This window comes from Hoplias malabaricus, chromosome Y (assembly GCF_029633855.1).
Source record: "Hoplias malabaricus isolate fHopMal1 chromosome Y, fHopMal1.hap1, whole genome shotgun sequence".
Classification (NCBI taxonomy): Eukaryota; Metazoa; Chordata; class Actinopteri; order Characiformes; family Erythrinidae; genus Hoplias; species Hoplias malabaricus.
The window spans coordinates 60869465-60895192 of record NC_089820.1 but is presented as its reverse complement, the minus strand read 5'-3'; the positions used below and the strand labels follow the sequence as shown (position 1 = coordinate 60895192).

The window sequence follows — 25728 nt, the reverse complement described above, 5'->3', positions numbered from 1 at the left end:
TCCCATTTTTTTAAGTGTATCCATATAAATGGCCCACCCTGTGTTACTATCCAAGTCTCAGACACCGAACTAGCTGCAGCTGACAGACTACACATTGTTGTAGGAAGCATAACTGTAAACTTTTCTCTCTAACTATTCATTTAAAAACTGAAAAAAGTATCTGTTGTTCCCTGAGGGGAGAGAGAGAGAGAGAGAAATGTTCAGGAAAAAATGTGAGAGAGAGTAAATAAGGGGGTAGAAGCAAATGCACTATACTAAATGTCAGTGACTCATATTGTGTTGCACTGACTCCAGATGATTTTCGCACTGCTGTAGAGATTAAAGTCCATTTCTTCAAAAGTCATTTCCTGTGTACATTGGCTTTTATTAATAAAGAAATAAGGACTGACACATAGCAAGGCTTCAAACACAAGCCTCAAAGGTGTCCGATTTGCATTCACTCAGAGAAATATATGATGCCTCCATGTTTGCAATTACAGCTGTTGACAAGCAGATGCTGATTTCGTGCTGAAAACCTGTCGGCCTTTACGGGTTTCACAGGCACAGTTTGCTGTAAATTGCTTGTACTCCCGTTTTTTCTTTTTTTTTATATGTAAGAGCATGGGTACAAGCCAAAGCCCGATGTTTATGGTCAGTGTGCAATGTTTGAGCATCTTTCAACAACTTCATTTAAAATTTAAATGAAGACAGTGGCAAAAACACAAATCAAGCCAGAAACACCATTTTTTTCCAGAGGTAAAAGTGGGTTATGTAGACACAGTGTTGATCTGTTGTATTCATTAACTATAATAGTATTCTGTTGTATATTGTAGCAAAAGAAAAGTACAAAGTAAAACAAGAGAATCAACTTTTCCTGAGCTAGAGCTGTGCTTTTTTTTAGATTTCTATAAGCTCTGAATAAAGTATCAGTCGTAAAGAAATCAAATCAGTTTAAAAGTTTTACACTGACCTGTAACAGGGAGAACAGAGCCTCTGTCTTTGCTACTCCAGGCTCAGCATTACAGAAATTGCACTATGTAACTTTGGAGGAGGGTAGGAACTTCCTACCCACTTCCTCCTCTTCCCCCTTGATTTCAGCATAGTATAGTAAAAATTAATTACACTCTGTAACTCCAGGGAGACCATGAGCAAAAATAAAAAATCTTACCTCGTTTTTCTTTTGACTAAGTGAAAAAACACACGATGAAAAGGATGTGAGTCCCTGATGAACTCACCCAAGCCGTAGAGAGCTATCTTGGTGCTTCCTTTGTGTAAAAGAACAGGACTGATCTCCAGCTTCTCCACCGAACGACTGCGTCCAAAATGATTCACAAAACCAGCACAGCTCAGCAGGTCAATCGCACAGAGTCCATCAGCCTGTGCAAAAACACACGCATACAACGTGAGTACCGTCACACCTCTGAACTCTCCAAAACTTTAGAATTTAAATTTTATTTATAAATCGCATTTCCAGAACCATTGGGATTGTTGTAATTCGCAATAAAAACCAGAATGTGACACATATTTTATTAAAAACACTAAGAAATTTGGTGCAATAATTATAATGTGAAATGTATGAAGAGGTTAAGCTTCAATGTTTGTCTTAGTTGTCGTCCATTAGATATTTCAATCACTACAGACCCAATCTTTGTTTTTAATTCCCAGTTTTGAGACGAGGGTTGTTCTGATTTTGGCACATTGCTAAGGAAAGACTTATTCTATTTTTAAAAATCCATTACTCTATAGTTGGTGCTAGATATTGGAATAAAAAGACCCAAAATATATAAAGCAACTATCTATTGTACAGGAAGTCTTTTAAAAAAAAAAAGTTTCAGTTCAAATTTACAGACAGCAAGAGAAGGGCACAGAAATCAATCTCTGGAAATAGTCGGATAGCACCTCGAAAAAAGTCAATAAACGGAATTTAAAAAGCTTGACCTAAACTCGCTTGAAAAACAGGCTGGTTTTGTTTTTTTTTACAAACACAGAGAACAGTGGCCTTTGAAGAAAGTGTCAGGACGTAATGAGGTCTGATTAATCTTCTGTTACATCTTTTATTTTTTGGAGAGACCAGAGGAAGCAATTTCTGGGAATCAAGTTCCAATTAGTTACTGCAAACTGCACAAAACATATGTATTCAATGAAAAATTGCTTGCAAATTCTTATAAAGGCAAAGCGCATCTCAAATGTGTAACAACACATTTCAAAACGAGTCTTGTTTTCTTTAGGGTGCTTTACACTGAATCTGTGCAGCAGAGTGCTTTGCTTGTATTATTGATTTCAAGCAGTGGTTAAAATAATATTTATATATAGAGAGAGAACACCCTGCAGCATTGTTTCTTCTGTTAAGCCCTTTCTGTGTGTTCTGGAGCCTTGAAAACATGGAAATCAAAAAAACAGGACCTCTTTCTTGACATTTAGCTTGAATAACATTAAGGATGGGCAGACTATCGTTTTTCATCATGTATCACATTATAAAACTAAATGATATTCATGCTACTTCTTTGAACATCCAGCATAAAAAAGTGCATAAGATATTCAGACTCTCAGATTAAGTCTTTCTTTCTGAATATGGTGCTTTAACGTAACTCATATCTCATCATCTATTCTGCTTAGTCCAGCCCAGGTGTGTCTGTCCCCTGCAGCTTCCACTCACGCCTCCTGGGCAATTCCAAAGCAGATACAATCCCTCCAGCAAGCCCTGGGTCTGTTGTGGGGAGTCTCCTAAGTTGGCAGTGCCAGTGGGAGCATCCAGGAGACATACTTATAGGCCTGAACCAATTCAACTAGCTCCTAGCAGTTATTCTACTCTGAGCTTCTGGTGGATTTCAGAGCTCCTCATTATAGAAAACGTGTCCAGCGACCCACCACAGAAAACTAATTTTGACTCCTTCTATGATTGTTTTTCAGTTAGGTTCATTACCAAAGCCCATGACCATAGGTGAGGGTGGGGAAACGAGGAGATTGTAAACAGTGAACAAGCCTGACTGGGACTGAACAGCTCTCATCAGTGGCCTCGGGACCCCGTACTCCTATAAAATGGCCACATGGACCTGTGTTGGACTGTCCCTCTGTCCAGGGTGTGCTCCAGGGAGTAATTCCAGGTAGCATCCGGACCTACTGCGACCCTGAACATGATGAAGCAGTTTCAATGAATGAATGAATGAATGAGCACAGACATACGCCTCATTCCTACGCATATGTCATATGAATAGCACTTGGGTTAGAACTTAATTCATTTTGAAGGAGAATTTCCGGATTATTCTAAAGCCACAAATGAGCCTTGAATTACAAAAACGTGTTTTCCAGTTCACCATGGTCACTGTTTACCCAAGCGTCAGTGGTGCAAAATTATGGGGTGATCACCAATGTGAATAACACAATGCTGTACAAAATCAGGCTACCCTTTCATTTATTTAATTTCGAGTTAAAGTGACCATTGAAAACAGGGTAATCTTTTTCAGCATTAAGAAAAATGATGAAAATTACACAGACGCCACAACAAAGAAAAATAATCAGCACTTACCTGTACACACGTTACTATTCTAAAAGCTTCCTCTCTTTTTTAAAGACATCTGAAGGAATATCTTACTCTTGCTACAGAAAAACGTACTACTATTGACTTTGTTAAATTAAGAATGGTTTCTGACTTATTTCCAGAACTGTAATAATTTTACTATGGGATTGATAGACATATGAGAATTAAATGCAAACAAGTGTATAATATCATTTTTTTAAAAAAAGGTATCTATGGTCCTTCTTCGTTCCAAAACATAAAAGTACACAGATGATTTTGTTGAATTTCTTGAGGTATCAAGATACACTGATCAGCAATAGCATTACTACCATTACCTCGTTTCCACAGACAGTACACGTGCACTTTGTAGCTCTACAATTACAGACAGAAACCTATCTGTTGCTCCGCCCCCTGTCAGGAAGACCCCACATGACTAACACAGTCCAGAAATGATGCCGAGCTGTGTAAAAACTCCAGCAGCACTGCTGTGTCTGATCCACTCTTGATCTACAGAACAATGTGTGTTCTACCAAATATCTATCATAGGCTGCATTAACTTTTTGAGTGGTTTGCGCTACAGAAGTTTTCCTTTTTAATTCACTTGCCACTTAATATATCCCACCCTTTGACAGGTGCCATTGTAAAGAGACAATCAATGTTATTCAGTTCACTTGTCAGTGGCTTTAATCCTGTGACTGATCAATGTATTTTTCCCAGAGATTCTGAAACACTAACTACCCACTGTTGAATGTATTTCTGGGAAAGGACTGCATTTATCAACATGTCTATATCTTAATGTTTCTTCTGTCTTTTTCTGTTTTGTCTAGAGCTTGTTGACATCCCTATTATTAAGACTGCACTGTTGAAATCTTTTGTATTTCGTAGGTGGCCATTTGCACAGCTTTTATGAATCGAACGCTGATTTCAGGCCCTGGGAATGTGAATTGTTTTTTTTTTTTTATTCCCAGATCCCATCATGCTCTCCATATGCTAGGGTTTGACATTTACTGAGTATGCATTGTCGATGCCAACCACTATCAAATGTGGGAATGGCATTTTGCTTTTTTTGGCCAAAGATGGCTTCAATCTGTTTCTTTTTGAACAAAATATTGTGCCATTGAATACAGCCTTAATACTATGAGTTTGTTATTATTGATTTCATCATATTTCACCATAATCTGTTAGATTTCTTATACTTCTGCCCCTAAGGCTATTCATAAAGGCATCAGCAATCCTCTTGCTAAAGCAAACTTTGCAATGGTTGAGCAAATTCATAAGCACGAATTTACAAGCTGTCAAGTTTCTGCAGTTTCTGTTGGCTAATAACAGGCTCTGTCACACAGTGTGTTTGTAAACAAAGTTTGTTCACCTGCCATATGCACAAGATTCCGAGCGAAGACTCTATGCAATGTATCCGGCTGTTTGTTTTCTCAGCAATTACGCCACAATCTTCGCCTAAATACTTCAGCATACTGCTTGCAGAAAAATGTTAACCTGACTTTGGCAAACAATATGACATGATTGGGCAGAAAATAAACAGCAGCAGGTAAAATGAATCTACAGAAGGTATGTGAGCTCATAAACAAAAGGGGTTTCAGCTATGCTCAACTCTCATGAACGTTGTCTTTGCAAGAATATGCTGAGATCTGAAAACTCTCTTTGATTTCTAAGGCTAGAAAATAAATAACTATTTTTTTCACAAGTGTGAAACCAGAAAGTTGTAACTGAGAACACTGACTAACCTCAGATAACCGTATAAAAACATTTTCTGCAAATGTTATCCCCCACACCCACCAAATTTACTTTCTTGCCAATGAACTCTTCAAAAAGGCACTGAGAATCAAATATCTCCAGTGTATATAGGAACAGACAAAGGGACTTTATTATTTTGGCAAATATAGACAGGTAAAGAAAGGTCTGTGGGTCGCAAATGCCTCCACAGATGAATGAGATTACGATATATCATCTTAAAAACGAAATGCAAAAAGAGAATTAGTGATGTACACAGCTGAAGAGACGCATGAAATACTTGCACCCCTTTAGCTCATCCTTCAACATCATCATAAAACATCATCAATGCGCACTTCAAGGAAGGTCTTAGGACTTAGGGGAAGTGTTTTGACATTGTGAGGTTGTTACTTGGCCATTTATGAGGTGGACAAATCAGAAGCAGTTAAATATATTTATATATAATTTTTTGCCATATCACTCACATTTTCTCTGCTTTTTACAACCAGACATACTTTCTTTGGTCTGAAAAGCAGGTATCCAAAAAAATCTTTAGCTTCGCAACAATCTCATCCCAGTGGGACGAGCCCAGCGAGGGTGCCATCATGAATCAAGCGCAATCATTTTCATCCAGAAACAAACAGAACATCTAGAACATCTATTCTCTCTTTGCATGGGGTCTAGGATTATACCCAAAATGTCAAAATGGTGAAACACAGCCCCTGCAGAGATTTATCAGAACCAGTGTGAAAAAGATTAGAGAGCATTGTCAAATTCCATCCAAATCCGAGTCTCTCAGAAGTAAATCTCCCTCAAGTGTTAAACTATCACGCTCCAATCTGTCAGCATAGGATTCAGAGCAAATCAGAACAGGACATGAAAGCTCCACAGAGAGCCCAAAAAATACAGCATATTTCATTGCTTCTGCTATTTAAAGCGTTGAAGAACCACCACAACCGATTCAAAATGTGGCCTAGTGGGAAATCGCTTACATTATGAGTATTTCAATACACAATCTGCTCAACATAAAGGGGAAATATGAGTGCAGTCAATGTTGATGAGTTAACGCATGTGACTTTTTTGTAATGCAAGTTAATAATGCCTATTATTAGCAGTTTTTATAAAATAATAAAAAAGTTTTAATAAAATATTAGCAGTTTGATTAAGAGTTGTAAACACATCGTCACTACTGTTGAGTTCATAAAATACATTGTAATATTTTCATGCTGCAATATGAATTAATTCTCGTAACTAATTCTGTCTTACGGTCTGTTTCTGACACACACACACACACACACATTTATAATACTTTACTTGGATTTAACATATAAAATACAATATCATACAAAACCCAAATAATGGTTCAGAGTCATTGCACAGTTCATAATTAAATTCACAGTATGCATTTCTCATGGAGACAGAGGACAGCGTCTTCTCCAGATAAACAGACTCCCTATGACTGCAGAAACAGAACAATACTTCACTATGTGCTTGGCCTTCTTCTTCCCCAGTCCTACAATCCGTAGGCCACGCCCACACACACACACACACACACACACATACACACACACACACACATACATACACACACACACACACACACACAGAGACACACACACACACACACACACACACACACACAGCCTGTGAACGTGCCCTAAACTTCCAAACACAAAGTCAGCTACTTTACAGGAGTCGCCACTCTCATTAAGAATCTCCATCAGTGGCTGATACTTTAGGACTTTAGAGGCGTAAGACAACTCCATAAATCCATCGTAAGAACATCCAACTTCCACAATCACCACCCTCCTCCTCCCTTCATTAATCAGAACAATGTCAGGAGAATTCAGACAGTTACTAAAAACGACCTGTGACCTCTCCTGGTTCAAAGATAAAAACCACTCGACCTTAACCCTTTCATTCACATGAATCACCGTCTGTGAACGACACATAGATACAAACTCCTTACTTAATAAATGTACAATTCGGTCATGTCTCAGAATATAAAGTCCTTTAAGAGCTGGAGAACCGTTCATGACGTGTGCTACAGATTCAGCCTCTTGATTATCGTGCAGTAAACAATAAGGTTTCTGCTGTAACGGAGACCAAAGAGACAGATTATACTTTGTAGGTAACACTTGGAGGCAAGCTTTAACTACGAAGCTAAAGAACTGTTGATCGAGTTCAGAGCTTCCCAACACAACATGAGACACTGACTGATCCACAAAAGGCAAACATGCTAATTTGCCTTGTAAACGCAGCTCCATCCAGCGCCGTCGCCACCGAGACTGAAAGACATTCAAAATCTCAGTTCTACAGTGATCCGTATTCAATTTCTTAAATATCCCATTGTCTTCCATCTCTGCCTCCACACAGACATTTGAATCACACACACACACACACACACACACACAGATGCTGTGAGAATTTTGGCATTTCTGTTTCCTTGTACCTCGCCTAATCCACACATTTATCTCCTGTACAGTTGCAGCTGGGAACTGCGTGTTGCAATTTTTTGCAATTATCTGAGCTTTGTTGGGTTTGATGTTAATTCTCTCCTTGAAACGTTTACTCAGCAAATTAAGAGATTCTAATTCAAATATCATAAAAACTACTCTGAAATGTTATAATGAAGTATCGAACCAGTTTGCCATGCACGCCTATTGATTTGTTTTACCTCCCTTCCAGACAAAACACAAGGAAATACTAGCATTTTAAGACAAAATTAATCATGATTAATCACTGAATGTTGCTGGGATTAACACGATTACACTTATTTGACGGACACTGCTAGAAAAAAATGAACCAAATTATATCTCTTCATCTGTACCTGACCTCACTAATAATCTTATGGATGAATGCTATCAATTCCTCACAGCATTGTTCAAAAATCTAGTATACAAACTTTTGATTAGTATAATATTAATGTTTCAGAAAAGTATCTTTTATAAACAGGTGTCCTAAAACATTTGGCCATGTAGTGGATTTCTCTAAGGTCAGATAATAAGGCAAGGTTACTGTTCCCCATTTATGCATTAAGAGGATTTTTCAAACTCTTTCACAAAGTGCTGTGATAATGGGACTGTGCTTGTTGTGATATGTAAATCTGCCCAATGGATCTGTTAAGGTGCTATATATAATCCTCTCTCTCTCTCTCTTTCACTTTCTCTCACTCTCAGTAAGTAAAAGCATGATTATTCTCTCCTCTATTATTCATCTCTCTCTCTCCCCTCTATGTGTATTTTCCTTTTTTTTTTAACTCATTCTCTCCCCAAATTTTCGTCTCTATCCTTCTCTTACCCCAGTTGGATCATCATGGTTTCCATGGACACTGAAGACAGGGATAGAAATGTTGAGATTTTCGTCTTGGTAGTTCACCCATGGGAACCTGACAAAGTGGACAAGAGAGATCAAAAAATCGTTACAACATTTCAGGAAAGTTCAAAGTTAAAATGTCTCCTGTTGAACGATACCAAAGGTCCGAGCGGGGTAAAGTGAGAGGCTTGGTTTGAAAAAGTTTTTGGTTTGAAAAAAGTCTTTAAAAAAAAAGAAAGGAAAATATTTTAAAGATCAATCCTTGGAGCAACATTCATAAAAAATGATTATACTTCCCTTTGCTCAAGAGAATTCAAATTGTTCAGTTGTCCCAGAATGAACCAATTTATGCCCCAAACAACAGGTCCCCAATATGGGGACAATCATATTTATTCATGCCAGTGGTTCCAGAAAATTTTCTGCAGGGTCACACTTTTGCAGATGAGAATATTTTCAAGGTAGAACACACCACACCCACGCAGACACAGGGAGAACACACCACACTCCTCACAGACAGTCACCCGGAGGAAACCCACCCAGACACAGAGAGAACACACCACACTCCTCACAGACAGTCACCCGGAGGAAACCCACGCAGACACAGGAAGAACACACCACACTCCTCAGAGACAGTCACCCGGAGGAAACCCACGCAGACACAGAGAGAACACACCACACTCCTCACAGACAGTCACCCGGAGGAAACCCACGCAGACACAGGGAGAACACACCACACCCCTCACAGACAGTCACCCGGAGGAAACCCACCCAGACACAGGAAGAACACACCACACTCCTCACAGACAGTCACCCGGAGGAAACCCACGCAGACACAGAGAGAACACACCACACTCCTCACAGACAGTCACCCGGAGGAAACCCACGCAGACACAGAGAGAACACACCACACTCCTCACAGACAGTCACCCGGAGGAAACCCACCCAGACACAGGGAGAACACACCACACCCCTCACAGACAGTCACCCGGAGGAAACCCACCCAGACACAGGAAGAACACACCACACTCCTCACAGACAGTCACCCGGAGGAAACCCACGCAGACACAGAGAGAACACACCACACTCCTCACAGACAGTCACCCGGAGGAAACCCACGCAGACACAGAGAGAACACACCACACTCCTCACAGACAGTCACCCGGAGGAAACCCACGCAGACACAGAGAGAACACACCACACTCCTCACAGACAGTCACCCGGAGGAAACCCACGCAGACACAGAGAGAACACACCACACTCCTCACAGACAGTCACCCGGAGGAAACCCACGCAGACACAGGAAGAACACACCACACTCCTCACAGACAGTCACCCGGAGGAAACCCACGCAGACACAGAGAGAACACACCACACTCCTCACAGACAGTCACCCGGAGGAAACCCACGCAGACACAGGAAGAACACACCACACTCCTCACAGACAGTCACCCGGAGGAAACCCACGCAGACACAGAGAGAACACACCACACTCCTCACAGACAGTCACCCGGAGGAAACCCACGCAGATACAGGGAGAACACACCACACTCCTTACAGACAGTCACCCAGAGGAAACCCACCCAGACACAGGGAGAACACACCACACTCCTTACAGACAGTCACCCAGAGGAAACCCACGCAGACACAGGGAGAACACACCACACTCCTCACAGACAGTCACCCGGAAGAAACCTATGCAGAAACAGGGAGAACACACCACACTCTTCACAGACAGTCACCCGGAGGAAACCCGCGCAGACACAGAGAGAACACACCACACTCTTCACAGACAGTCACCCGGAGGAAACCCGCGCAGACACAGAGAGAACACACCACACTCCTCACAGACAGTCACCCAGAGGAAACCCACGCAGACACAGAGAGAACACACCACACTCCTCACAGACAGTCACCCGGAGGAAACCCACGCAGATACAGGGAGAACACACCACACTCTTCACAGACAGTCACCCGGAGGAAACCCGCGCAGACACAGAGAGAACACACCACACTCCTCACAGACAGTCACCCAGAGGAAACCCACGCAGACACAGAGAGAACACACCACACTCCTCACAGACAGTCACCCGGAGGAAACCCACGCAGATACAGGGAAACACACCACACTCTTCACAGACAGTCACCCGGAGGAAACCCACACAGACACAGGTCCCTGGAGCTGTGTAGATTTATATCAGAGAGGTCCTATTTAAATTTACGTCCCTTAATATACCTTTCTTAAAACTGAAAGAGATGGAGTCTTACTTGCTGTTGCTGAAGTTGACGGCCTGGTCACTGATGATGTCGAAGAGAATGGGTTTGTCCCCCATGCAGTATTTCCTCATGATCTCCAAACAGCTGTGCATCGTCTTTCTGGACGGCTTGTTGTCATGGAACAGATCTCCACCCAGTAGCACAAAATCCACCTGGAGTTCATTTCAAAGAAATTGTCCCATAAAATGACCTAGTGTTCTATACCAGTTTTATGGACAGGTAAAAGAAGGCAAGCTAGGCAGTCATTTCATAATGGAAGGGGTTTTCTTGGTTTTGACTTCAGGTTACTTAGGAATACTTCATTCAACACTTGATTTAAGGCCTGTTCAGGACATGAGGACAGAAACCATTATGCATTTTTAAAAAGTGATGGCTGCCAAAAAAGAACTTAAAAGGTAAACACTTTCCTGTTCCTGTACATTGTTATTTGTCCATATTTTCATTGGATTTAACATTTTCTCCACTGCAACTTTCCTGAACAAGTTGTCCTTGGTGAATAGAACACATGCTGATAATGTGTGTGTTTATGTGAAATACACTTCTCACCTCGTTTTCTTTTGCACATTTCATAATCTCGTCAAATGTCACAAAAGTATCATTTCCTCGCACAGCATCTTTTTCCAGGAAGCCCAGGTGGACATCCGTGGCAATGAGAATTTTAAAGGTGTCCTCGTCATCCCTGAAGCCAAGCCAACAGAATGGTGAGTCATTTATGTAACAGAGATTCCATAACGGAAATATGTTTCATTTATTAAAAAAATATTTCAGAATACTTGCTCATTAAAATATTTTTCAGAAATTAAGGATATTAACCATATCTAGTTTGTCATCATATATCCATGTTTTGACTATTTTCGAATATTTTTTGGGAACATTTCTGTGACTGTTTGATGGCACTGACTGAAAAGGACTGGTACTGGTTTTGGATGATTATCTCTGGCTTATAAACAATACTCTAAAACTTCCCAAAGGTACTGGATGTCCCCATAGCTCCTGAGAACACAGCTCTATTGTTCCAAAACCCAGTAGTGTGTCCAAGAACTTTAAATTACCTGGATTTGCTCATTATAAAGGATGTCTAAAACATTCTGGACTCATAAACACAGTAAATACATGCCCGAGGCTGCTTACTGCGATAATCCCACACACATTAAAAAAAATCTGTCACATCAGCTAGAGTTAAATGTGTGCACTTACATTGCATTTCCAGATGACGTCATACTGAGTGGGTAAACAGTGTGATCATCAGCAAGCAAGTTTTAAAAAAATAAAAATGTCAACAGCCAAACAATCTGAAAACAGAATATGAAAGGGTCAATAACACATCAATAAAAATAAGTGATTAAAGTACAGTAGTTAAGAGCTAGAGAGCTCTTACAGACATACACCACTCAACCAAAACATTCAAAGACCCTTCTATTTATATATTTAGTGTCCATTTTAAAAACTGCGTGTACTATATAGATTTTGCACACATGACTACCACAAAACAAGTATTATTTGAGTGATCTAACATTCTGCATTCACTGCAGTGACACGGACATTGTGGTGGTGTGGCGCTCATTCACTGACCACTCTATTAGACACATCTTAATTGTCCACCTCTAAACAGTTCATCCAAAAATAATGAGCCAACCTCATCCTGTGAACACAAGTGAAGGACATATCTCCAGGAGCACTGCCGTGTCTGATCCACTTGTACCAGCAGAACATACCAACATGCCACTGCAAAGTCAGTGTCACTGCAGCACTGAGTGAGTTAACAATGTACGCAAAGCCACAGATGGACTACAGTCTGTTATTTAAGAAGTACAAAGTGTCTTAAAAAAGTGGTAAGTGGAGCAGAAAAAATGGACAATGAATGTAGGAGCAAGGAGGTCTATTTAGTGTCTTAACTGAATGGTACACACTGTATCATCACAGTAGCACAATGACAACACAGTGTTGTTTTATTAGTTTACTTTGTATTTCTTTATCAGAGTTGAAAAATAAAAATACAAATCACGTTTAATTAATGTTTTCCGGTGTTCAAATACAAAACTAAAACAAAGCCAAATCTGCAGGACATATCAGACGTCAGGATATAGATACATCACTGTAATTAATCTTACCATATTTACCATAGTCATAAATTACAGTAAATATAATGTTTACAGAGCTACTATCAACTTCTGGTCTATATTATAAGTTAGGAATATGTCCCTGACTACAAAACACTAAATCATTCAGTCATTAAGCAGTGTATTTAAAGGGAATAGTTTGTTAAATCGTGCAAAAAAAAAACACATCTTACATTCACCTCTGAAAACTGCACGTGAAATTTCCCTCCCCCGGATTTCGACCTCGCGCGGTGCATCATGGGTTTTGTAGTTCTTCCGTACGCTGAAAAGCTTTTGTAATGCTTTTTAAAACTACATTTCCCAACATACTAAGCGCCAAAAGGAAGTTGTGACTCTAGCGCCGTTTTAATGGGTGTGAACATAATTCCTCTACATTCCCTACATAGTGCACTAGATATGGATATAAACACTACTTTTTCTGAAACGCATAGTTCCATCAATATTCGATAAAGAGTCCGGTAACTTAGTAAATGTTTACATGGCTATATAATCGATATACAATGCATTAATTATACGGAGATGTCTTTCGATTGTATATTGTAGTGCACTAAGTAGGGCGTATGGCGCAATTTGAGCCTAAACCCATGTTTCTGGCTGCGTAGAGATTCTCTGCTTGCTGCACTGAAGAGTGGTGAGTGTTATTCTGCAAATTAAGCTCTATTATTGTGTTTAATACAAGACCCATAAATACATTTAATACAAGGACCACCACAGCATTAAATGAGCTAGTGTTTCTTGATTTTGCATCTACAATGTGGCAGGCCTGTCTATTAGAGTGGACAGTGAGTTGACACTGTTTAAAAACACCAGCATGTTCACAATAGTGAGCACCAAAAACAAAACCATTTGAAGATCAGGGTGAAATGTGGCTAACAATGTATGCAGAGCAATAAATGATGTACTGTGTGTGATTGTAAAATTAAGAAAAAAATGTGTATCTCATTGACCGATATATATTCAGAATCCAGTTAGGTTTTTATTAATACTTTATCCAGAGTCTCATATGTAATAAGCATGAATATAGCATTTTTAGGAGACAATCTAATATTCATTATGATTTGATTCCTCCCTCTCAAACAAAGTCTCTGTAAGTGTTTAACAGGAGATGAAGTTTCCGGAAGGATTTAACCAGCTGGAGCTGCACGAGTCTCACGGTCATATGATACCCATTGGGACAGAGAGTGCCTGGGAGGATGAAGAGGGCGAAGATGATGATAAAGATGAAGGCCATCACAGCGAGGAGTGGTACAAGCAGCAGGAGCTCAGATTGGAAAGCAATCCAGCGGAGCTCATGCTTTGGGCTGCAGAAAGGAACAGAATAAGGGATCTATATCTTCTTACGCAGTGTAAAATACATACATCTGCAGAGAGTCAATTTATTGGATGCAAATTTTCCTAAAACGCTGCCTGAAATGAAGTTGCACTGCTGGAAGACCTTTCACTGGCTGATTCCAGATGGTGTAGGAAGTTGTGTACTTGGAGGATGTGCCCCTTAAAATGAATATTCCAGTTTTCTCACTTTGATTTCTTTTAAATATGTGTAGGCATCTTTTGACACACATCCAAAGTTCAGTCTCAAAATTGAGTTACATGCTCTACCTGAAGGGTATTTGCCTGATGTTTGAAAACATTAAATCTTTTAATGCTGCGTGTGCGCACACATCTGCTTGTGTGTGTGTGTGTGTGTGTGTGTGCAGGAATAAGGGAATAGAATAAGCAGCTGTTAATTTCTTTCACATTTCTCTCAATTTCAATTTGTGTGTGTGTGTGTGTGGGGGGGGTGGTCCTGCTGAGAGAGCTCTGATGTGATCTGCCTGAAAATAGAGTTCACTGAAGTGCAATGGAAAAGTCTCCAAGGTCCCCTCCGGCAAAAATCTTTCATTTTTAATATCCAGCTGGTCATTAAGGTTATTATCGTGTCGGTTCTGAACTGAACTGTGTCAGTGGGTTGGTAGCACTGAGGTCAGAAAGACTTAGGGTAAAGTGACTTGATTTAATGTGGAGGTTTATTAAAAAGTTACGTTTACTGAAGTTTTCCTTCATCTCGGGTGTAGTTTTTCTGCACTGAAGCATTTCATTTTAAACTAAAGTTAATATGTATCAACGACTGAAATGTGTTGAATTTTAAAAGGTTACGCCACTTTATACTCGGTGTGTGTGTGTGTGTGTGTGTGTGTGTGTGTGGGCCAGGTTTTACTGATTTACACAAACATATTTTGGGGACTCGTGTTCATTTTGGTGACCACACGCTGGACTCGTTAATGTAAATAAATTAATTACGGTTATTATTATTACAGGCCGTGGAGTCTATTCTGACTCCTGGATAGAGTTTCTCCAGAATATTCTGCCTTCTGTAGCTCTCATCATAAATTATATGAAACATATGAATAAATATATGGACTTCAGTAATTTCTGATATCAATATTGCCCATTGTACGGAGCCCCTGAAGGGACATGGTGAGAATTTATTTTTAGCGAAAAATCTCGCGAGCACCACTTTGTTTCTTTGTCTGGCAACATGGCAGGGAAGGAGAGGGTGTGCTGTAGCTCCTCCATCATTGACGGAGACCTATTTAACTGTTTAAAGTCACATCACGTTATTTTGGGAGAGTACAGATCATCAGGCTAAATATTTAGAGGCTTGTGGCTTTATTTTCTAACATGGAATAACCTTTATGTCTCTACTAAGCGGTGCTCACGACTTACTGAGCGGTGCTCACTACATACTGAGAGGTGCTCACGACTTACTGAGCGGTGCTCACGACTTACTGAGCGGTTCTCACGACTTACTGAGCGGTTCTCACGACTTACTGAGCGGTGCTCACGACTTACTGAGCGGTGCTCACGACTTACTGAGCGGTGCTCACTACATACTGAGAGGTGCTCACGACTTACTGAGCGGTGCTCACGACTTACTGAGCGGTGCTCACGACTTACTGAGCGGTTCTCACGACTTACTGAGCGGTTCTCACGACTTACTGAGCGGTGCTCACGAAGTACTGAGCGGTGCTCACTACATACTGAGCGGTGCTCACGACTTACTGAGCGGTTCTCACGACTTACTGAGCGGTGCTCACGACTTACTGAGCGGTGCTCACGACTTACTGAGCGGTGCTCACTACATACTGAGCGGTGCTCACGACTTACTGAGCGGTGCTCACGACTTACTGAGCGGTTCTCACGACTTACTGAGCGGTGCTCACGACTTACTGAGCGGTGCTCACGACTTACTGAGCGGTTCTCACGACTTACTGAGCGGTGCTCACGACTTACTGAGCGGTGCTCACGACTTACTGAGCGGTTCTCACGACTTACTGAGCGGTGCTCACGACTTACTGAGCGGTTCTCACGACTTACTGAGCGGTGCTCACGACTTACTGAGCGGTGCTCAATACATACTGAGCGGTGCTCAATACATACTGAGCGGTTCTCACGACTTACTGAGCGGTTCTCACGACTTACTGAGCGGTGCTCACTACATACTGAGCGGTGCTCACGACTTACTGAGCGGTTCTCACGACTTACTGAGCGGTGCTCACGACTTACTGAGCGGTGCTCACGACTTACTGAGCGGTGCTCACGACTTACTGAGCGGTGCCCCCGACATGCTGAGCGGTGCCCCCGACATGCTGAGCGGTGCCCCCGACATGCTGAGCGGTGCCCACGACTTACTGAGCGGTGCCCACGACTTGCTGAGCGGTGCCCACGACTTGCTGAGCGGTGCCCACGACATGCTGAGCGGTGCCCACGACATGCTGAGCGGTGCCCCCGACATGCTGAGCGGTGCCCCCGACATGCTGAGCGGTGCCCACGACTTGCTGAGCGGTGCCCACGACTTACTGAGCGGTGCCCACGACTTGCTGAGCGGTGCCCACGACTTGCTGAGCGGTGCCCACGACATGCTGAGCGGTGCCCACGACTTGCTGAGCGGTGCCCACGACATGCTGAGCGGTGCCCACGACATGCTGAGCGGTGCCCCCGACATGCTGAGCGGTGCCCCCGACATGCTGAGCGGTGCCCACGACATGCTGAGCGGTGCCCCCGACATGCTGAGCGGTGCCCACGACTTGCTGAGCGGTGCCCACGACTTGCTGAGCGGTGCCCCCGACATGCTGAGCGGTGCCCACGACTTGCTGAGCGGTGCCCACGACTTGCTGAGCGGTGCCCCCGACATGCTGAGCGGTGCCCACGACTTGCTGAGCGGTGCCCACGACATGCTGAGCGGTGCCCACGACATGCTGAGCGGTGCCCACGACTTACTGAGCGGTGCCCCCGACATGCTGAGCGGTGCCCCCGACATGCTGAGCGGTGCCCACGACTTGCTGAGCGGTGCCCACGACTTACTGAGCGGTGCCCACGACTTGCTGAGCGGTGCCCACGACTTGCTGAGCGGTGCCCACGACATGCTGAGCGGTGCCCACGACTTGCTGAGCGGTGCCCACGACATGCTGAGCGGTGCCCACGACATGCTGAGCGGTGCCCCCGACATGCTGAGCGGTGCCCCCGACATGCTGAGCGGTGCCCACGACTTGCTGAGCGGTGCCCACGACTTGCTGAGCGGTGCCCCCGACATGCTGAGCGGTGCCCACGACTTGCTGAGCGGTGCCCACGACTTGCTGAGCGGTGCCCACGACTTGCTGAGCGGTGCCCCCGACATGCTGAGCGGTGCCCACGACTTACTGAGCGGTGCCCACGACATGCTGAGCGGTGCTCATGAAATTTTTCTCTAAAAAGAAATTCTCACCATGTCCCTCCAGGGGCTCCGTAATGTCTGAATGTTCCAAATAGCTGAATTTTTGCTAAACGTTAATTGCTCTTACGAGGGTTATGCCTTTATCTTATCATTACATTAGTGGCATGAAATGGCCCCAAAATGACAAAAATTAGGTTAATTCTTTGTGGGACAATATATCAAGCACAAAACATGGCTATGGTGAAAGGCCTACTCTTCAGGCCTTTAATGGCTCATTCATCATTTCTTTATTTGTATCATCCATCCTGTTGCTGGCTTCCTCTTCCGCCTTTAGATTCAAACATTCCAAGTAAAATTGTCATTTCCAATTAATTAATTCTTCTCATAACGTCTTTAAAATTGTCTGGCTGCTGTTTGTTTATGTGGGGGTCTAAATGAAGGATAAAGTGGTCCGTGATTTGGTCCAGTGTCCTCTTTTCCCATTTCAAATCCATCAATATTCTGTTCCTGCTTTTATTTTTTACACATCCATAAAGAACCACAGAAATAACCATAGTCTGGACGGTTCTGATATTTTTTGTTTTAAGAGACATATCACTACATTTTAAAGTGTTTTGCTCTGCCCAGTGCCAGTCTGTCATTTATTCTTAATAAGGGATGTAAGTAAGAAAAATCCATCCACCGCTCCCACGTCTTTATTTCCCATCTCTTGATGCAGAGCATGTAGTCAGTTTGGTTTTGGTGAATTCCAGCTGGTGGGTGATCTGGTGTTTAAATGTCTCCAGGGCTCTAGGGTTTGAGACCTGCCTCTGGCCACTGTGTGTACAGAGATTGGTGTGTCCTCCCTGTGCCTGTGTGGGTTTCTTCCAGGTGCTTGGGTGTCCTCCCACAGTCTAAAAATGACAATGAATCCATTGTGTTTTCCTGGATAGGCTCCAGACCCACTGCGGCCTGAACTGGATAAGCACTTCCAAACAATGAATGAATGATTACCAACTTGACTGCAGTTCTTGTCAAATTCAGGTTGAAATTCATCATAAAACCTTTCCGTTTCCCTGGCCTTAATGTTGCACGTTTGTGCATGAAGATCATTCACGGCATTGTATCCAATACTGATCTCGCTGACATCTTTGCTGACAATGAAACTACTCCATTACTTTTCAGGTTATATGTTAGGGTTAGTAATGATGGGTAATGTATAGCTATGTGTCCATAAAATGAAGAGGTTTCTATATAATGTCCCCACAATGCATAAAAACAATGCCATTCATTTTGGATTAAGAGAATCTATTCTGAGGTTGAGGCCTGTGTTTTTTCCTTGCTGTAAAGGCATGTCTTGATGCAAAATGAAGCTGTTGTGTTTAATTTGTGAAGAAAAGGGCAACTTTCATTATGTTAAATGCCATCAAGTTCCAGCAAATCTCTCCAACTTCTCACATAAGAACTTCTAAAATCTAGAGTAGAGACAGAAAAGGAGTGTGAGAGTGTTTCCATCCATCCATTCATTATCTGTAACCCTTATCCAGTTCAGGGTCGCGGTGGGTCCAGAGCCTACCTGGAATCATTGGGCGCAAGGCGGGAATACACCCTGGAGGGGGCGCCAGTCCTTCACAGGGCAACACAGACACACACATTCACTCACACCTACGGACACTTTTGAGTCGCCAATCCACCTACCAACGTGTGTTTTTGGACTGTGGGAGGAAACCGGAGCACCTGGAGGAAACCCACGCAGACACAGAGAGAACACACCACACTCCTCACAGACAGTCACCCGGAGGAAACCCACGCGGACACAGGGAGAACACACCACACTCCTCACAGACAGTCACCCGGAGGAAACCCACGCGGACACACAGAGAACACACCACACTCCTCACAGACAGTCACCCGGAGGAAACCCACGCAGACACAGGGAGAACACACCACACTCCTCACAGACAGTCACCCAGAGGAAACCCACGCAGACACAGGGAGAACACACCACACTCCTCACAGAGTCACCCGGAGGAAACCCACGCAGACACACAGAGAACACACCACACTCCTCACAGACAGTCACCCGGAGGAAACCCACGCAGACACAGGGAGAACACTCCACACTCCTCACAGACAGTCACCCAGAGGAAACCCACGCAGACACAGAGAGAACACACCACACTCCTCACAGACAGTCACCCAGAGGAAACCCACGCAGACACAGGGAGAACACACCACACTCCTCACAGAGTCACCCGGAGGAAACCCACGCAGACACACAGAGAACACACCACACTCCTCACAGACAGTCACCCGGAGGAAACCCACGCAGACACAGGGAGAACACTCCACACTCCTCACAGACAGTCACCCGGAGGAAACCCACGCAGACACAGAGAGAACACACCACACTCCTCACAGACAGTCACCCGGAGGAAACCCACGCAGACACAGGGAGAACACACACCACACTCCTCACAGACAGTCACCCGGAGGAAACCCACGCAGACACAGGGAGAACACACCACACTCCTCACAGACAGTCACCCGGAGGAAACCCACGCAGACACAGGGAGAACACACCACACTCCTCACAGACAGTCACCCGGAGGAAACCCACGCGGACACGGGGAGAACACACCAACTCCTCACAGACAGTCACCCGGAGCGGGAATCAAACCCACAACCTCCAGGTCCCTGGAGCTATGTGACTGCGACACTAACCTGCTGCGCCACCGTGCTGCCTGTGAGAGTGTTTATGAAAAAAAAAGCCTGAAACTTAAAGGCTGCTGTTCATCGTGTCTGGGCACAGTTCAGTAAGTTCATGTTTACTGTTATATATATATATAAATGCAGATACTGGAATGGAATCTATTTCTCACCACTTTATTACAAACGCCTACTTACTTCTCACTTTATGAGATTCCCTCAAGTCCTGGGTCCATTCACGACCCACATCACAGACTTGTTCATTTAGTTTTATTTTTATTCACTGTTAAGTGACATTTACAAGTTTATGTAAATGTTTATGAGCAACAGAGAAGATAAATAAATGATGTTATGAATCAATTTTAAACTGAACCATGTTAGATGTTTATGTATGTACTAAGTCTAGTGTTGCTTCCATTGACTTGCTTTCAGTTCTCCAAAGAAATACATAGCTACCCCTCTGTACATGAGGCCCAGTCCACACATTTCCCCATATGTTTAAAAACTTTTTAAGTGTATATTTAAGTGGAGTAAGAGTTGCTCTGCTGGATTATTGGAGGGAAGAGTGTTCCTGTGTCTTAGACGTAAGCTGGGTTCTCTACATGTGGCGGGGCACTGTAGACATTGCTTGTGTTTGAGCATGGTGAGCTGTGGCTCAGGTATCAGTGTTCCAGTATCTCATTTCATTCACGCTTTCAACTCCAAAGATGGGTATCTGAGCACCTTAAAGGAGACATATTATGAAAATCTCCTTTGTCCAGTGCTTTGTATGTACACATGTGTGAACATGCAGTCTACCAACACACAGGACAAACAAGGCAGTTTTATGAGGGGTGTCCAAGTTGAAAATATGAGATAAACCAGTCGTTCTGATTCAGCTCCCAATTCCTCGTCGAGTGCCGTCTCATTAGAGTTTTACTGTGCCCCCATCTGAGCATCTCACGGAGCCAGAGACATGTTTATGTGAGCAGAGGAAGGGTTAATCTGTGTAAAATAGACATGTCCAGAGCTAGTGCTGGGCAATATGACTGCAATTAATATCACAATTAATGGAACATTTTACCTTGATTACAGTTAATGTAGAAAAATGAATTAGTTTAGTTTTTGGTTTTTCACCCTCATAGTTCACTGACAAGATCCAGACGCAACTTTTAAAGCTAGGGTTAGGGTTAAGGTTAGGTGAGAGAATGAGAGTGGACAAAAAAGAAACAGCAAAGGAAGAGAACTAAGCAAAACGGCACAAATTGAAACCTGCTGCGCTGTGTTTAAATTCTTCTGATGAGCTTATGGGCAGGTTTTTACTCGCTTTATGTTGTGCAATTAAACGTAATCCAAATGCTAACAACAGCAAACAGATATTCAATATAATTCATTCATTCATTACCTGTAAGTGCTTATCCAGTTCAGGGTAGCGGTGGGTCCAGAGAATCATTGGGCGCAATGCGGGAATACACCCTGGAGGGGGCGCCAGTCCTTCACAGGGCAACACACACACTCACACACTCACACCTACGGACACTTTTGAGTCTCCAATCCACCTACCAATGTGTGTTTTTGGAGCGTGGGGGGAAGCCGGAGCACCCGGAGGAAACCCACGCGGACACAGGGAGAACACACCAACTCCTTACAGACAGTCACCCAGAGGAAACCCACGCAGACACAGGGAGAACACACCACACTCCTCACAGACAGTCACCCAGAGGAAACCCACGCGGACACAGGGAGAACACACCACACTCCTCACAGACAGTCACCCAGAGGAAACCCACGCGGACACAGGGAGAACACACCACACTCCTCACAGACAGTCACCCGGAGGAAACCCACACAGACACAGGGAGAACACACCACACTCCTCACAGACAGTCACCCAGAGGAAACCCACGCGGACACAGGGAGAACACACCACACTCCTCACAGACAGTCACCCGGAGGAAACCCACGCGGACACAGGGAGAACACACCACACTCCTCACAGACAGTCACCCAGAGGAAACCCACGCAGACACAGGGAGAACACACCACACTCCTCACAGACAGTCACCCAGAGGAAACCCACGCGGACACAGGGAGAACACACCACACTCCTCACAGACAGTCACCCGGAGGAAACCCACGCAGACACAGGGAGAACACACCAACTCCTTACAGACAGTCACCCGGAGGAAACCCACGCAGACACAGGGAGAACACACCGCACTCCTCACAGACGGTCACCCGGAGCGGGACTTGAACCCACAACCTCCAGGTCCCTGGAGCTGTGTTGCTGCTGATTAATAATGACTCCCTGTCCGTTTGTCAGACTCTAATAATGATGCTGATCTAATTGAATTATTCATATCCCTTAGTTGTCCACAGTGAAGCGCCTCCTGGACACAGACGCCTCCCTGGTGAACTGCCGTGATGACGACCGTTACACTCCTCTCCACCGTGCAGCATACAACGGTCATCTCTCCATGGCCTCAGCTCTCCTGGATGCAGGGGCAGAGCTTCACGCAAGGACAGTGGATGGCTGGACACCGCTCCACAGCGCCTCCCGCTGGGGGCACACTGCCATGGCATCCTGTTTACTGCGTCGAGGGGCGAGGGTCAACGAAATGACGAGCGGTGGTCTCACAGCCCTGCAACTGGCTGCCGGAAACCCTGCTGCAGCTCAAACTTTGGAACTGCTGCTGTCACAGCGCTCCCTCCAGGTAGAAATGAGGAACAGCGCTGGGGAAAGGGCCTTTGATATTGCTCTCAGAACCAGCGCCAATTACAACCTGTTCGAAATGACCGAGCCATGTAACAACATTTACTGACCTTACTGGTGTTTCTTCACTTGCTTGACTTCCTGCTTTATTATATCATGTGGAGAATTTTGGTTTGAACCATACACCGCACACACAAACGTTTTATAATGGCACCTAATGATCTCAGTGATTCTGTCCGAAACCTGTTTTAAAATCATGGTGGCCCCCAAGAGGCGTAACTGTTCTTTGAAGCGTGAAGTGTTTACTATTGGTTGCTTGTTTAAGGTGCTCAAAATGACTGATTGCTCCTTTAAGACTAAAATCGGTCTTTACAATGGGTCAGATTCTTTTGGTTCTGGATAAATATTTGCACGGCATAGTTCCTTATGAAACACACCTCGTTCTATTTATCAGCTTCGACGAGCCGGCAGTCAACTGTGAAATGAATGATGTGTTAGAGCAGAGAAAACAATAAGCTATGTGCTGTTCCTTCTCATTTATTTACCCCAGTGTCAGGGTTTTAAAAATATTCAATTGTGTAAATATTTGTTATGTATTCTTTCGTATAGGTCTCCACCTCTGTTTTCTCAAACGTCATGTGTTCCTTGATTTTAAAGGTGGTTTATAACCAAACATAAGGTCTATTAACTGAGAACAAGGCAAACAAATGCCATTAACAACGCATGTATTTATTACTGTCACTTTAATTGACTAATATATGTATTACTAATCTTCCTATGACTACTATATCTTTAAAAAATTATGATGCTCTAATGAATCCATTGTATAAATGGCTGTAAATATGTATTAAAATGAACTAATATAAAAGAGTTGTGTTTCACTGTGGTTTACAGGCAGTAAATTGATATAAAGAAGTAGAAAAGGGGCAACAAACAAAACCTTGAAACTACAAACAGAGATTCAAGTAGGACACAGTGTGTTTGATGGGTAGCACTGAATAACAACCCCTCAGGGAACAGTTTCTCAACATGAGCGAGTGAGCTTTGTTAATGTATATGTTTAATTCACAAGTGTAGCTTTCGCCCTCAACCACAGAGAGAGTTGATGGAATACATTTCCTCCAGCGTGTACTGAGGGGCTATTGTTTGAAAGTGGAAAAACACAGAGAGGAGTGTGTTACTCTCTGTGAGAGCGGCGCATGTGCCCTCAGGGGGAATGCAAGCCCACTGACAGCCTCCTGTCACTGGAACGAGTTGGGCTCTAAGGGCTTTTATTCAAGGACAACAATTCTGCTCCAGTGTTTTATCACCTCCAGTCCAAAAAAGAAGTGCTCAATTGAGCTTATAGTGGATTTGAGGAACCCGTGAGGCACCAGAGATGTGAAACTACAAAACACAGTCATTTGGCACTCACTTGTCAAACACCAGGGGCACTTTTGTCTAGCTTCTGAACTTCCATGCGTCTGAGCCGTGAAAATACACAAAAAAACGCCATTAAAACATGTGTTTAACTTATTACAGAAAAGATTGAAATACATTGGGCCTATGAAACATGTTTCCTCAAACATCCCAGCATTAGGCTTTGGAAAAATGGGAATGTTGGACCGTCCAGTACTTTTTGGGAAGAGTTGCCAAAGAGAGTGGTGTCTGCGATCAAGAACTAGTCGTCCAACATAAGTACCTGACTTTACTGAGGTTTATGCGGCTGAATTCTGTCAAGCCTCACAAATCCTCAAAAGAGTGTTCCAGCATCTTATGCAAAGCCCTCCACAGTTTGTTACTGCAGCCACTGGAGAACAACTCTGTATTATTACCCTTCATTTCATTCATCCGCTCTAATCCCCTCATCCGGTTTAGGGTCACGGTTTGTCATCCTTGGAATCATTGGAAGCAAGGCAGAAACACGCCGTGGCACCAGGGCACCAGTCCATGACAGGGCATCACAAAACACTGCTCTTTTTATTCTTGGCCCACTTTACATAACTCATTGTAATATACACAAGTTCTTTATTCATTTATTAGACTCTTATATTATGTATATTAGACTCAATATATATATTGGGTTATTAATTAATTCAGTTTTTCTAAGACAGACCCCATCATAATTACAAACCCTAATACAGTCAGTATCTGCTAACACCTGCTCTTCCGTTATCATCAACCTTAAAGTTGACCTTAAATCAAACACTTCTTACAGCTCCGCTTCATTTCACACAGCTGGATCTTCAGGAATCACATAAGGGATGTTTTATGGACCTGATTAACCATTAATTAATTGACTTTATTCTTAATTTTTGATGTTTGACATTTTTTGTGCATTTTTTTCTTTCCCCTTTTTATATTTACCTTTCCCTCAAGTATTGTTCTTAAAAACTAGCCTGGTTTAGTTTAATATTAAAAAACATTAATTAATAAAAACTCACACACTCTCACACTCACACCAATGGGTATCTTGGAAGCAACCAGAGGACACGCGTGCAGACAACGCGACAACACATCGATCTCCTCACAGACAGTGACCCAAGGTGGGGATTGAAAGCACAACCCTATGAACCTGGAGCTGGGTGACAGCGACACCACTCGTCGTGCTACTGTGCCGCCCCACTTTGTGGTTGAGAGTTATTTTGACCACGATATTCCTTTATAAGGGCGGCACTGTTGTGCAGCAGGGAGTGTTGCAGTCACACAGGTCCAGGGACCTGGAGGTTGTGGGTTCGAGTCC

The 25728-nt window shown here is 43.4% G+C and overlaps 2 protein-coding genes across 4 annotated transcripts in view; one reads left to right on the top strand and one right to left on the bottom strand.

The window, feature by feature from the left end:
• LOC136679012 (double-strand break repair protein MRE11-like) overlaps nt 1–13151 on the bottom strand; it is a 58958-nt gene extending 45807 nt beyond the window's left edge. For 2 of the 3 annotated variants that reach the window (XR_010796516.1, XM_066657262.1), the window contains exons 1-6: nt 13107–13138; nt 12011–12105; nt 11360–11492; nt 10805–10965; nt 8525–8612; nt 1215–1356 (exon numbers count right to left, since the gene is read on the bottom strand). Coding sequence is in view for 2 of the 3 variants with exons in the window: in XM_066657262.1 (XP_066513359.1) it covers nt 1215–1356; nt 8525–8612; nt 10805–10965; nt 11360–11492; nt 12011–12033 (547 nt within the window). In the remaining variant the exon portion in view is untranslated. Of the gene's footprint in view, nt 1–1214; nt 1357–8524; nt 8613–10804; nt 10966–11359; nt 11493–12010; nt 12106–13106 lie in introns of all 3 variants that reach the window. The other variant, XM_066657263.1, reaches the window with a different exon arrangement.
• A 367-nt stretch (nt 13152–13518) lies between these two features.
• Nucleotides 13519–23785, top strand: LOC136678883 (ankyrin repeat domain-containing protein 49-like). Its single transcript, XM_066657058.1, has 3 exons — nt 13519–13564; nt 14016–14250; nt 22662–23785. The coding sequence occupies exons 2-3, from the start codon at nt 14039–14041 to the stop codon at nt 23113–23115; spliced, it is 666 nt and encodes a 221-aa protein (XP_066513155.1). The 5' UTR covers nt 13519–13564; nt 14016–14038; the 3' UTR covers nt 23116–23785.
• Nucleotides 23786–25728: the final 1943 nt, after the last annotated feature.

Excerpts from the sequence above, each read along its gene's own strand:
- LOC136678883 (XM_066657058.1), top strand. The coding sequence starts at position 14,039 with ATGAAGTTTCCGGAAGGATTTAACCAGCTGGAGCTGCACGAGTCTCAC. Across the intron at positions 14,251-22,661 it reads TGGGCTGCAGAAAGGAACAG|GTTGTCCACAGTGAAGCGCC; the intron begins AATAAGGGATCT and ends TCATATCCCTTA.